The 13,676-nt window shown below is 35.0% G+C and overlaps 1 protein-coding gene across 1 annotated transcript in view; it reads right to left on the bottom strand.

The window, feature by feature from the left end:
* Window positions 1-10,789, bottom strand: part of LOC122145671 (pyruvate carboxylase, mitochondrial-like) — a 188,882-nt gene extending 178,093 nt beyond the window's left edge. Inside the window, exons 1-6 of the mRNA XM_042760830.1 lie at window positions 10,425-10,789; window positions 6,391-6,533; window positions 5,689-5,873; window positions 4,829-4,994; window positions 2,886-3,031; window positions 632-749 (exon numbers count right to left, since the gene is read on the bottom strand). Of these exons, the coding sequence (XP_042616764.1) occupies window positions 632-749; window positions 2,886-3,031; window positions 4,829-4,994; window positions 5,689-5,873; window positions 6,391-6,532 (757 nt within the window). The 5' untranslated portion in view covers window position 6,533; window positions 10,425-10,789. The remainder of the gene's footprint in view (window positions 1-631; window positions 750-2,885; window positions 3,032-4,828; window positions 4,995-5,688; window positions 5,874-6,390; window positions 6,534-10,424) is intronic.
* Window positions 10,790-13,676: the final 2,887 nt, after the last annotated feature.

Raw genomic sequence — 13,676 nt, 5'->3', positions numbered from 1 at the left:
AAAAACAAGCAAGTGGCATAACTTTTTGTGGGGAAACAACAAAATCACGAGCAAGAATTAGCAATGCATTTGACAAAATCTCTGATATTTTTTTGTATTATCGCTAAAATATTTCATCTTGTTGCAGAAAATGAAAGCAAGATTATACAACTGTTTTAGAATTGTTGTTAAATCAGTCCTCTTCTAAAGATGCTGGATTTGTTGATAGTCTCCTTTGAATTTAAATTAATTCTTTTGTATCTCAGATATATGTCAACATAGCTTTGGTATTAGATTGACAGAGGAAAGTTTATTTGAGAATGAGAGAAAGGGAGAGAGAAAAAGCATGTGGTTGGTGTTCCCTGGACACACAAAGAGCCATTCTCTGTTAACAAGCCCAATTCAGTTCCAGCTGTATGTTATCGACTATGAGCTCTGTTCCAGATGAGCAAATCACGTCTAATGAGCCAAAATACTCAGCTATAATGGCTCAAATACACCAGAGAGAAGCTAACAGATCATAGTAAGTATAGTAAACAAATATGTGCACACAGTCTAGGGACTAGCAGACAAATTCTTATATTATCTCTCTGCGTTTCTTTTGTAAATGCAAACATACACAAACACAAAATACATGGAATAATATACTCACCAAGAATTTGTACTTCAATGTGGCGTGGTTTCTCGATGAACTTCTCAACAAACAGAGCACCATTACCAAATGCCGCCAGAGCCTCTGAATATGCTCTCTGATAGTTCTCCTCTAATTCCTGTAAATCAGCCACAAAATTCAATATTACAATAATAAAAAGACTAAATTGCTGAATTTACACTACTGTTAAAAAGTGTGCGGTCAGTAAGATTTTTAGTTTTTCAAAAAAATGTTTCTTATACTAATTTTATATTTTAAAAAAAACATTAAAAACATGAATGAACAGTAATGAAATATTACAATTAAATACCTGATATAATACAGTAACAACAGTAATATTATGAAATATTATAAAAAAAATTAACAGTTTAAACAATTAATAACTGTTTTGTACTTTAATATATTTTAAAATGTAATTTATTCCTATGATGAAATAGCTGAATTTTCTGCAGCCTTTACTCCAAATCATTCTAAGTATATAATATAATATAATATAATATAATATAATATAATATAATATAATATAATATAATATAATATAATATAATATAATATAATATAATATCAGTGTTGGGGGTAACGCATTACAAGTAACTCGAGTTATGTAACCAGATTACTTTTTTTGCGGTAACTAGTAAAGTAACACGTTACTTTTTAATTGAAAAGAAAATATCTGAGTTACTTTTTTTCCCATTTATTGACTGACAAGTCTCCTGTCCCCATAATAGGAGAAATCGGAAGTACAGAGGCGTTGTGTGCACTGTGTGAACATAATGTAGTTTTAGACTAAATGTGAATGTGCATTAATTCATCCCACTCGCAAAAAAACAGATTTAGTATTCATCAAAATAAATTAAAATGGTGAAATGCAAACTCAGAATATGACGCAAACCTGCAATAATTAAATAATTAAAATAATTAAAATATATTGTCTTTGCTGCTGACCTTTGATGATCCAGTTAATTGGCAAATTTAATAAGCAAATTATTAATATACTAATTATAATTATATAATAATAAGCAAAAATGACTTCAGATAAACTAACAATTTTTATTGCTGAAGAGTGTTGAACCTTCTTCTCCTGTGTTCTACTGTACAGATGTGAATTTACTTTTCCTTCAGCCTGAGGTTTATTCATTACACTTTTTGATGTAAAAGGGCTTTTACATTTGCCTTAAATAGAACTTCTTACATTAAAAACAATCAAGCCCTGCTCATATTTAAAAAGTAATGTAAAAAGTAGTGAAAGTGTAGTGTAGCGTTTTTTTTTATATAAAGTGTATATGAGAAGTGTTTTTTTTCTTTTTTTTTTTTAGGGAGTAACGCAATATTGCAATGCATTACTTTTAAAAGTAACTTTCCCGAACACTGTATAATATAATATAATCTTAAATAATATAATATAATATAATATAATATAATATAATATAATATAATATAATATAATATAATATAATATAATATAATATAATATAATATAATATATAAGCCTTCCACTGTTCTATTAAAATAATCCAATGGGTCCTTTTGAGTGTGTCTGATAAACTGAAAGCAAATCCAGAACAATAGAGAATAAAATGGCAATGATTTCTATTCTTAGTGGAACAAAGACCAAACATAAACTAATGTCATTTGGTGATCAGTCAATTCAGAAACAATATTTAACACGCTTTACAAGACAGTGCTTGTCCACTTGTCTCACAAAGCCCAGTAGAAAGAGGTACAGTAATAAACACTAAACACTTTTCACTAGTGACAATAAATGCAGGGAATAAATACAGCAAATGGACTATGTAGAGCAAGCAATGTTAATGTGATTTAGTATTGGACTGGAGTAGTAATTGTCATAAGTGCATGTCCACATCTCGAGTGGAGGACAAGAAGCATCTATCGTACCGTAAAGCAATTGAATGCAGTCCTAAAATAGGCAGTATATACTGACATGAAACAATATATACTATGTACACATCTGCAGAAAATGAGGCCCATTAACAGTCGTGATCTGCATAGTTTAGTGGGCTACCCTTGAAACACATCACAATTATCTATTTAAGGGGAGAAGGGCACTACAGTCAGATACTGTCAGAACATTCAGTTTAATTTGTAGAGGCAGCTATAAGTAATAAGTGTAAACGCTGTGGCACTCTGTATATTAAGAAAGCTGCCCTGTTATTATCACAGTGACATATAATGGATTTCTGATTCTATGGCCATTTATTTTTTTATGCCTTCATGGGTCAGAATATACACAGACCTCATAATCTCGGACCACCCTCATCCCACGGCCTCCTCCTCCATATGCAGCTTTAAAGATGATGGGAAAGCCATATGTTTTGGCAAACTCATGAGCCTCTTGAAGAGATGAGATGGGTGCATCTGTTCCGGGAACAACTGGAACGCCTTCACACACACACACACACACACACACACAAACAAACACACCTGAATCTCCTCTTATTTTAAATTTATGTAATTTATACTCTGATTAAAAAAAAAAAAAAAAAAAAAAAGCTACCCTAACAGCATGAGCTGCATGAGCGGCACAATGCGACAAAAGACAATAAAACCCATTATAATCAGTGATATTGTCTACACTGGATGTGTGACATATAGGGGCATAACGATTCACTCGTTTTATCGATGCATCGATTACAAGCCCTGACGATGCATTGATCTTGAAACATGATTTTTGAATCGTGAATCGGCGGATTTCGGACAGTAATCGATTTAAAATGATAAGAATTGAATGAATCGTGATTTCTTTAGCGATTCAGTGCTTTCAAAATATAAACACATTAAATTACTACAAGCACAAATTAATGGAGACCTTGAACAGTGGTCATGCCTTTCATCTATCCTTGAACCGAATGTATGAGCGAAACTATTAAAATAACCACAGCATTAACCACAACCTTGAAATAAGAGCACGAGGTTTATCTGATAATCAGATGCATGAAAGTAGCATTTGTTGCTTTAGCAAACAGACATCGGGTGCATTTTCTTTCAGAATCATCATTCACTGATCACACATAAGTTAAATACTATAGAATTTTATTTTATGAAAATGAGATGAAGATTTCGCACTGAAAAAGGAGTGATCTCGCGCTCATAGACGTGTCAAGCTATATCTGCAGCTAAGCCGAATAAAAAGCAGAATGATGAAACGTTAAGAAAAAAAACAATAAATAAAATTTATGAATGATGCAGTGCTAACTGACATATCATTTATTGCAGTACAGAAACTATAAAGTATATTTTCTACCTTATTTTGTGCAGAAAATTGAAATAATTGTTTGTAGTAACTTATATAAAACAATCATAAAATTGCCATTAGGAAAAAATGATAGATTACAAATGATTGATTGTTGTCCAGCAGTGTATTTGATTTCTTATAGCAAATTCAAAGTAATAGATAAGAAAAGAATTACTTGTAAAAAAAAAAAATAGATTAAATAAGATTAAATAAATAAATAATAATAGTTATGATTATACAAACATACATAAAACTATTGTATTTGACATTTCTGTCACTTCTGAAATGATGGCTACGTCCCTGGTGTGACAAAGTGTTAGCTTATGCATAATACTTTTAAAACTCTCTCTCTCTTTTTTTTTTTTTTTTTTTTTTTTTTTTAATCTTGGTTTACATACATTTTTACATATGCCATGTCATGCCATAGCATCATTAAACTAGCATCTAACAATGGGCAAAAAAAAATATATATTTTTTTTTAAACCTATGGTTCTCTACCCATAAAGGCTACTGTGTAATTTGCCCCCTGAATAAGCATTTAAAGAATTCAGGGCAAGCATTTAAATAATCCTGTTAATGCACTTAAAGAATGCAGAATCGAATAGTTATAATCGAATCGAATTTAATTGTGAATCGAATCGAATTGAATCGTTCTAAATTTGTGAAAATCGTTCTTGAATCTAATCGAAAACCTATGAATCGTGAAACAAATCAAATCGCTGTCTACCCAAATAAATATGTAACTTCTTGGTTGTTTTAATCTACACTGCCATTCTCTAAAAGCTTCAGGTGAGATCCCCTGCAACACTTAATTATAATTATATAAGTTAATTATATAAATATAGAATGTCATTATTATATTGCAAGTACCCTGTGCTAAGGTTGCCCTGGTACTATTTATCCCACCCCTATGTAGAAAGGAATCTCAGGAGTAAATTTGGTACCTGCTTTTATGGCCAGGGCACGGGCTTCCACTTTATCCCCCATCTTGCACACAACCTCTGGGGAAGGACCAATGAATCTTACCCCGGCATCAACACAGGCTTGGGCAAAGTCTGCGCACTCTGATAAAAAGCCATAACCAGGGTGGATTGCATCCACATTATTTTCCTAAGAGGGAGAAAAGCACGGGCAGAGAAATACAAAAGGGACGAGAGATAGAAAGACAGAGAGAGAGAGAGAGAGAGAGAGAGAGAGAGAGAGAGAGAGAGAAGAGAGCAGAATGAAATATATATATATATATATATATATATATATATATATATATATATATATATATATGTGGCACAGCAGTCAGGCCTAATTATTCTGATGCTGGAAAATACTAATTTCATTAAAATCCCAATCAGAGAGAATTTGAAAGGCCTCTCGCCATTGGCTGACTGCGTGCAACATGGTAATTGCATTGGAGAAAGACTAATTATTCTGAGAACGTCTGCTGAGGTTAGATACAATGATGTTGGCTGCTTGTTCGGTTTTAATATGGTGTGGTGTTGCGTGTGTGTTATGCTTTGTGTTTATGCATTATTAGTGCATTGTTGTGGTGGCTAAGCTGCTGGTTTGAGAGATGAGCTGCCTGTAGCATAATGAGACAGTTCGCCAAAGGATCTGAATCTGGCTGGCATCTCTGACACTGTTCCAAAAAACAGGAATGGATCTATTTGAGCACCAAATTGTGATGTGCTGATGTGAATACTAAGCACTTGAAGGGATGCGTTTAGTGCACAATGCAGACAGGCCGTCATTCAGAGAGTGACAGATAAGGTGAATCACAGTCTGAGAGATAGATATATAACTGCCTAACCTTAGCCACTTTGATTATGTCAGGGATATGGAGATAGGCTGCAACAGGGGACAGGCCTCTGCCAATGAGGTAAGCCTCATCTGCCTTCTGTCTGTGCATCTGCCCCGTGTCCTGCTCTGAATATACAGCCACTGTACGGATCCCAAGCTCTGTGCATGCCCTAAACACCCGGATGGCTATTTCACCTGATGGGAGAAAGAGAAACAATTTTAAAACAAGAAAAAATTTAAGTCAAATTTGTGAAATGTATACTGTGGTTAGTGGACGGTAGTGGTAGTTCACCCCGAAATGAGCCCACATTTGTCAGTTCCTCTTAGGACAATGACAATAAAAAGCACGATAAAAATTGCAGAAAAAAATAAAAAAGAGATCATCATATTTGTGGTACATGGCATCAAATAGTTTGAAAACCCCTGCATCTTATGAGGCCATAAGCATGAAGATTTGAAATGACAAGTGGGTGAATAAATAACAACACAAGGACCAGATGATAATGTAAGGACCAGTAAATAATGTCAAGAGGGTGGGTAAATAATAACAAGTAAATCATTTTCAGATTATGCTGAAAATTAATTTAAAATGCAGCACTCCTGGGCCTGTGTGTATTTATATTTTCAGAGCACTAATCCATGGATCAGACTTTCACTTTCCACGGTCTTTTCACTGTTTGCAAAATATTTAACTTGGGATTACAAGTCTTACCTCTGTTTGCCACCATGACCTTTTTGATCGGTCGATACTCCAGGCTTTGGGGAGACAAGTGGGCAGCACGACAAAACAAACCCACTCTCCTGATGAGCAGAATGCCCATCTTCCCCCTGCAGCCTCCCAAATGCAGAAGCATCCTAGAGAAACACAAATAGAAAAGACACAGATGAACAAATCGCTCTAGTTGTATTTATCCTTCAGAAAACAGCTTTGAAAGTACAGATAGCGGTCTGTACACGCTTTAGAATACATTTCCTGATGTCTTACCGACTTCACCAAAATAATATTGAACGGGCCGTTATGCATTCCCAAAAGCTGTTTCCTTTTCCACTAGCTCTATATACTGTTGTTTTGAATCTGCTGTAGTTAGTGACTGCTGCCATCTTGTGGTCGTCAATTAAACTGTTTCATCTTTCAAAGCTTTTGCGTTTTTACCGTCTATGATCTTTACCCAAGAGTTAGGCGAGAGAGAGAGAGAGAGAGAGAGAGAGAGTGAGTTAGAGAGAGAGAGAGAGAGAGAGAGAGAGAGAGAGAGAGACGTTGGCCTGGATGTTGGTGTGTGCATAATTGTGTCTGTATGTATGTGTGTGTAATTGGGCACACAACATTAAAATAGTCTCATCTCAGGGCCACCCTCAGTATATCATTCATATATTCAGACCAATTATCAATAAATATACTGCATGATAAATTACAGAGGGCCATCAGAAGTTTGACTTTGTCTTAGCGAGACATGTAAACCAGTATATGAATATTCAGGCCTGTACTTCTTTGACTGGTCTAAGAAAACAGTTCCATTTTGTCAGTTCAAATGTATTTTGAGTGTGTACTGTAGCCCTATTGTTTTTTCAGTGGGAAGTAAACTATGAATTACGCCCAGGTATGCTAACTCTCATTTCACTGTTTTACACTATTTCTGTCTATGTCTCACCTACACCGTCTCACATGGCAGACATAATATTGAAACCCTTTTTTTTCCCACCCACTTGTGTATTCAATGCAAACATACTAACCTTTTGAACAGCATTGCATATTTACTAGTCTGATTTTTCTTGGTTTAGCTCCAAATACTAATTACGTATTTATGCTGATAATTTGCCATGTTCAATTTATATTTTGAAATAAAAATGCATAGAAACTCAACTACATTTTCTTTAAAAACTGGACTGCACATGCGTTTGCAACAATCTTGTTATATAATTGCTAAAGTGATTTTAAGGATGTTGTTATGATATTAGTTACTTACTGTCTCAAGTCAAAAGGGCCCACTTCAAAGTCTCTATGATATTCTTGTCCCTGATTTTGCTTTGGTCTCTCTTCCAATCTAACGCTAAGGGATTTAAACACTCATTTTGTTTTCAACACATTACTTACAACAGGTTGCAGGCCAGTGGGTTTGGGTTTTGTTCAAATCTTTAACTCTATGAGTGAAGGGAATATTAATACAAGACTAAGAAAGCATCAGAACATATATTTTGAGAGTTGCAGTCAATAGGCAGTAATGACAGTAGGTGTTTGTAAGTAAATGGAGCGATTCCTTGACTGGCTTTTTCTAGGTTAAATGTCATAGTTCATAAGGAGTAGTGGTTGGATGAAAGAGTCAGTGGGTTTGTAGATCATAAACAGAGAAAAACTTTGAACTAGAGAGTTAGTGGGTGATTAGGTGTCCCTTCATCAAGACTCCTGTGTCAACATGAACTTTGATCATGTGGGAAAATCCAATGAATGACCTAATTATATATATATATATGTAATAAACCATCATTTAGATGGCTATGGCACACCTTTGAACCCACCAATGGTTCCACAAGGGAAATTACAGAGAAAATATAATGATCAGCCTATGGTGCCTTCCAAAATTGCTCAGTTAGCGTTAAATTACTCTGAAGACTGCCCTAAAAGGCCAAGCTGGGTAAAATCAACATACTCAGCCACCTCCGTACACAATCTAAAACGAGCCATACATCAGCAGAGCTTTTGGGGGGCTTTTGTTGCTCTCTGTTGCTATCTTTTCCATTTATTCCCTCAACTCTCTTTCCACCTGACTAACACTTCCTGCAGTGCTTGTCCATTAGAGCTCTGGTAAATAAATGTTCTGTGTCTTTACATTCTGAGCAGTGCATATTTCTGTTTGATTAATGTTGTTTGTATTTGCTTTATGAATACAAACACAAATTCACAGCTCAGAAGCCAATATGTATGTTTGTAGATATATATACTGTATATATGTGTGTGTGTGTGTGTGTGTAAATAACATCTATTAATAATAATAATAATAATAATAATAATAATAATAATAATAATAATAATAATAATAATAATAATAATGTCCAAAATATATGTTACAATATACACACAATACAATTAGTTATATATATAGTGTTCCTGTAGCTCAAGTGGTAGAGCATTGCGTTAACAAGCGCAAGGTTGGGGGTTCGATCTCTGGGAACACATGATAGGTAAAAATTGATAGCCTGAATGCACTGTAAGTCGCTTTGGATAAAAGCGTCTGCTAAATGCATAAATTTATATATTGTCCCTTTAAATGAGGTACATTCACAAAGTTTAGTTTACTTTTTTGGTTTCGTTTACAACTTTGTTTATCAAACACACAGTGTGGAGAACTTGTAGCCTTTAACCCCCCTCACTGAACCAGTTCAGACACTGTGACTGAGTCTTTGTGGATGTGTAGTACGTGAGCACTGTTATCTCACAGTCAAGAACAAATCCACCTTTTGATTAGGTTTATGTAGACAGACGTGTTCAAAGTTGGGGGTCTTCTTCTTTGTTTGTTTCTCTGTGGTGTTTTGTAATCATTGAAATATCAAACAACACCAGACTGAACTCTGTACAGGGTATTTTATCCTCTCTGGAGTTGAATGATGAATAAGTTAATGATAACAAGATACAACTGATTTGCCAAGTTTCTCAAATACCATTCCATGTCAAGAAGATGCAATCAGATATACTGTGGCATTTTATTTTGATCGTTCAGGTAGTACAACTCTATTCTTTTGTTCTTTTGCAAACATTTGTCTTCTTATGTAAGTAAATATGCTGCTGATATGTCCTTAAACCTGCAAGAACAACTGAAAGAGTTTGTTGCATAGCCCTGCACCAAACAACTGACCAAAGGTCACACAGTCCATGTTCAAAAAAATACAGTGTTAAGATTCAGGTTTACACACAGTTTATGTATTCCACTGTCCTGTATTCCTTCCTCAAACAATCGTGCATGTGCATACTTACACTTTCACTCACACACAGACAAAAAATAAAAAATAAAATAAAATAAAATAAAATAAAATAAAATAAAATAAAATAAAATAAAATAAAATAAAATAAAATAAAATAAAATGTTGGACAGATATTAAAACAGTGTCTGTTAAGCTGATAAGCCAGTAATTATTAGTATGTTGTGGCCAATAAACAATAAATGGATGATATTAAAATCCATTCAATTTTGTATAGTGTATTTTAATATTATGAGCTAGTATTTATTTGTATGTTGTGGCCAAAAGGAAAAATGGATGATATTAAAATCCATTCAATAGGAAATGTAAAGTGGATTTTCATTTGGAAATTTGATTCAAATATTACATGTAAGTCTCGTTAAATTATTCGTGTTCTGATTAACTAAAAGTAATCATTATATGAGGGTAAATGTAATCTAAATATAAAAATAGAGAAAACACAAACAATTAAATATCCAAAATTGGAAATATCTGATATAGTACCAATACAAATATTGAGCAACCCTGACAAAACTGGCATTTGGGTGGTTGTAATTATGACCAATCTGACAGAGAATACACTTATGTTTAAGAAGTTTACTGAACACACACACACACACACACACACACACACACACACACACACATCATGATACTGACATTGTAGTAGTTGAATCAACATGTGCACATGATCTCTGAATACAGTACACACATTTCAAAACAAAGTGTAACATGAAAAGTATCTAATACATTTCCAGTCATTTATCACACCAGACCACACACAGCTGTACTCACTTGTCCAGTCAAGCCCAGATTTAGTCCAAAGTCAGAGCAGGTGTCAGATGTAAACAAATGAATTGGCCAGAAAGTTCTGCTGCAGTCCTGTGATTCAATGAGCAGATCCAGAGAACGGAGAGTGTTGGCAGCGTTGTGACATGCACCCAGGCGTATACACTATCATGTATACAGTCAGAACTGCTCTTCTGTCACACTGTTCTGCAAGAGTGGAAGGCCTGGATCCTGTTAATCTCTTTCTGTCTCTCTCACTCACTCTCACTTCTGACCTTTCTCTCTCTCTCACTAGATCCAGGTTTTCATCCTCTGAAGATTACGTAATACTTACACACTCCCATGCACATGGGCCAACCACAGGCGCTATGTTTCCATAACAAAGAGCAGCAGGGTTTAAAGACTGAGATGGGAGGGAGGGATGGATGGATGGGGAGGAGGGGGAAGAGAGAAATGATACACCAAATATAGCTGGATGTTGTGCATTATATGAAAGAAATATACCCAATCCAAGAAAAAGTTGATTTTGAGTTCCCCTAATTATAAGTATTGCTGAATGTTGTGCATGATATGGAGGAAATGTAACCAAACACAATAAAAATATGTTAATAATAATGTCTTATAGTTAGGGTAACACAAAATCAGATTTCTCAGGTCCTGTGATGGGGTGCGACCCATGGATCCAAACAACAGTCCAGCTTTTAACCCCTTCTCAAGCACCCTCCATTTTGACAAGGGGATATACAGTAAATTACATTTACATTTACATTACATTTAATCATTTATTTGACGCTTTTTTAAGAAGCGTCTTTTTTGTGAGAACAGTAGAAACAATCAGATCAACAAGAGAACAACAATGGTATACAAGTGCTATGACAAGTCTCAGTTAGTCTAGTACAGAACACGCAGCCAGGGTTTTTTTTTTTTTAAATGAATATGATAGACAAGAAAAAGAAAAGGTAAGTACTAGTATTAGTTGGTTAAGTGCAGGCGAAAAAGATGAGTCTTTAGATGTTTTTTGAAAATGAGTAAAGACTCAGCTGTTCGAATTGAGATCGGGAGGTCATTCCACCAGCTGGGCGCAGTCCACGGAAAAAGTCAGTGAGAGTGATTTTGAGCCTCTTTGGGATGGCACCGCAAGGCGTCGTTCACTTGCAGAGCGCAAACTTCTGGAGTGCGCATAAGATTGAACTAATGAGCTTAGGTATGTTGGTGCCGTGCCAGTGGTCGTCTTGTAGGCAAGCATCAGTACCTTGAATTTAATGCGAGCGGCTACTGGTAGCCAGTGTAACCTGATGAGGAGAGGAGTAACATGAGCTGTTTTTGGCTCATTGAAGACAACCCTTACATATTGTAATGCGTTGCAGTATATCTCTTTGTAAATAATTGCAGCCACTGCATCCCAAATTGCATGCTCTCTAAGTAGGAATTTCTTTTAAATAAGGAATTACTTTGTGGAAAAAAAATTGTGTGCAATATAAGCTGTGTCTTTCAAAAGCTGTATTTGAAACCCATGCATTCCCCGTTTCCCAGGCCATGAAAGATCCAACTGATGGATCTGGACACAATGGTAACTCACCCAAAAACACCCAACATAAAAGATAGTTTAAAAAATAAAATAAAATAAATGCCAACACAATAGAACTTTAAATGTTAACAAGTCTCCCTATTTCCTTATTTTGCTAAAAAAAAAAAAAAAAAAAAAAAAAAGATGGGAAAATGATGGGAAGTGTAGCATTTATTTTGAGCTACTAGACTGATAAAACATCAGGTTGAGACAAAAGTCAGTTCTCAGAGTCTCAAGTCAGTTTAACATGATGCAATCATGTTTTAATGAGAAACCTGATACAATAGTGTTAAATCAAAATAAATTGCTTAAATTAAGTGCACCGCATCAATTTGTTCATAATTCTTCTTCTTTTTATTATTATTATTATTATTTTAGTTTGCATTATTTTAGTGCAATATTTGGTTTCACCGTAGTGAAATTTAGACAGGTTGTGAACCCTGTTTTATTTTCAGACAGTTCAATATAACTTTTATATAAAAAAATTCCAGTACAAATGTTTCTGCTGCTTGTCAACAGCAGCTTTCACAGTTGCTACAGTATGTGACAAAAGCAATCCTCTGTAAGCTATACCCCTACCATTTAACAACACCAGGGGCCAGTTGCATAAAAAAAATTTAGACTAGTCTTAAAAGTTAGTCAGCTATTTTTTTTTCTTTAAGACTGGGGCCAGTTACATAAACATAGCCACTATGTAAAGACTGTGTCTTAAGAACTAGTTTGACCAGCTAGTAGCTAGCCAAGAGGTAATGCCTTAACATAAAGGCTAAGTTTATGCAAAGGACCTCAGGTTTTACCTTTGCAGCCTTTGAAGTCCGTGTCCTTTGAAGGATGCAGCCTCAGAATTGTCATGTGACCTACCAACGTCAATCTCAGTGCCATTCACAAATCCTCTCTCTGTGGCCTCATGGGATAGTAAAGTGCCCATCCGATTCACACTTCAGAATCTTGCCAGAAGTAATAGGTCATCTGGGTACATTTTGCCTGTATTAGTTATACTGTGAATTTGGACATACTACTCTTTTACATACCTTTTTTTTTTTTTTTTTTTACATGCAGTCTTCTAGTCTATGATTTTGAATGCAGCCAATAAGTTTCCTTCATTTGAAACGATTTTAGTTGGCGGAGCAATAACAGACAACTGTCAATATTGTGTTTAATTATGTTACTCATTATCAGTGTTACTCAGTATCAGTTTCTTGTTTATGAACTGCTGTATATAAGTAATATCACTGTCTTGTTGTTCGTCTGAATGTCAACACAGCTTCGATGTAATTTGGCCGGATAGGCACGAGACTAATTATGCTCCGCCAACAAAACAGCACTATTGTTCACAGGATAAGCATACTTATGGGCCATTATGAATTGCACTATATGTATCAAGTAGTGTGTATATTGGTTTATCTAATTTGACCATCCCCCCCCCCCCCCCCCCCCCCCCCCCCCCCCCAAAAAAAGGAAAAAAAGAATAACAACACAGGCTAAGGCCCTTGCTCTTCAGAAAACTGTGGTGAATGGTTATCCTGCACTGATAAGGCAGTCAAATAATCATCATAGAAAAACTGGTTTTACAACATGTAAATGATGTTCTCATGAAGAGGTGTCAAGTCAAGTCAAGTCACCTTTATTTATACAGCGCTTTAAACAAAACAGATTGTGTCAAAGCAACTGAACAAAATTAATTATGAAAA

Source organism: Cyprinus carpio, chromosome A7 (genome assembly GCF_018340385.1).
Source record: "Cyprinus carpio isolate SPL01 chromosome A7, ASM1834038v1, whole genome shotgun sequence".
Lineage (NCBI taxonomy): Eukaryota > Metazoa > Chordata > Actinopteri > Cypriniformes > Cyprinidae > Cyprinus > Cyprinus carpio.
This window is presented reverse-complemented; position numbering and strand designations above follow the sequence as displayed.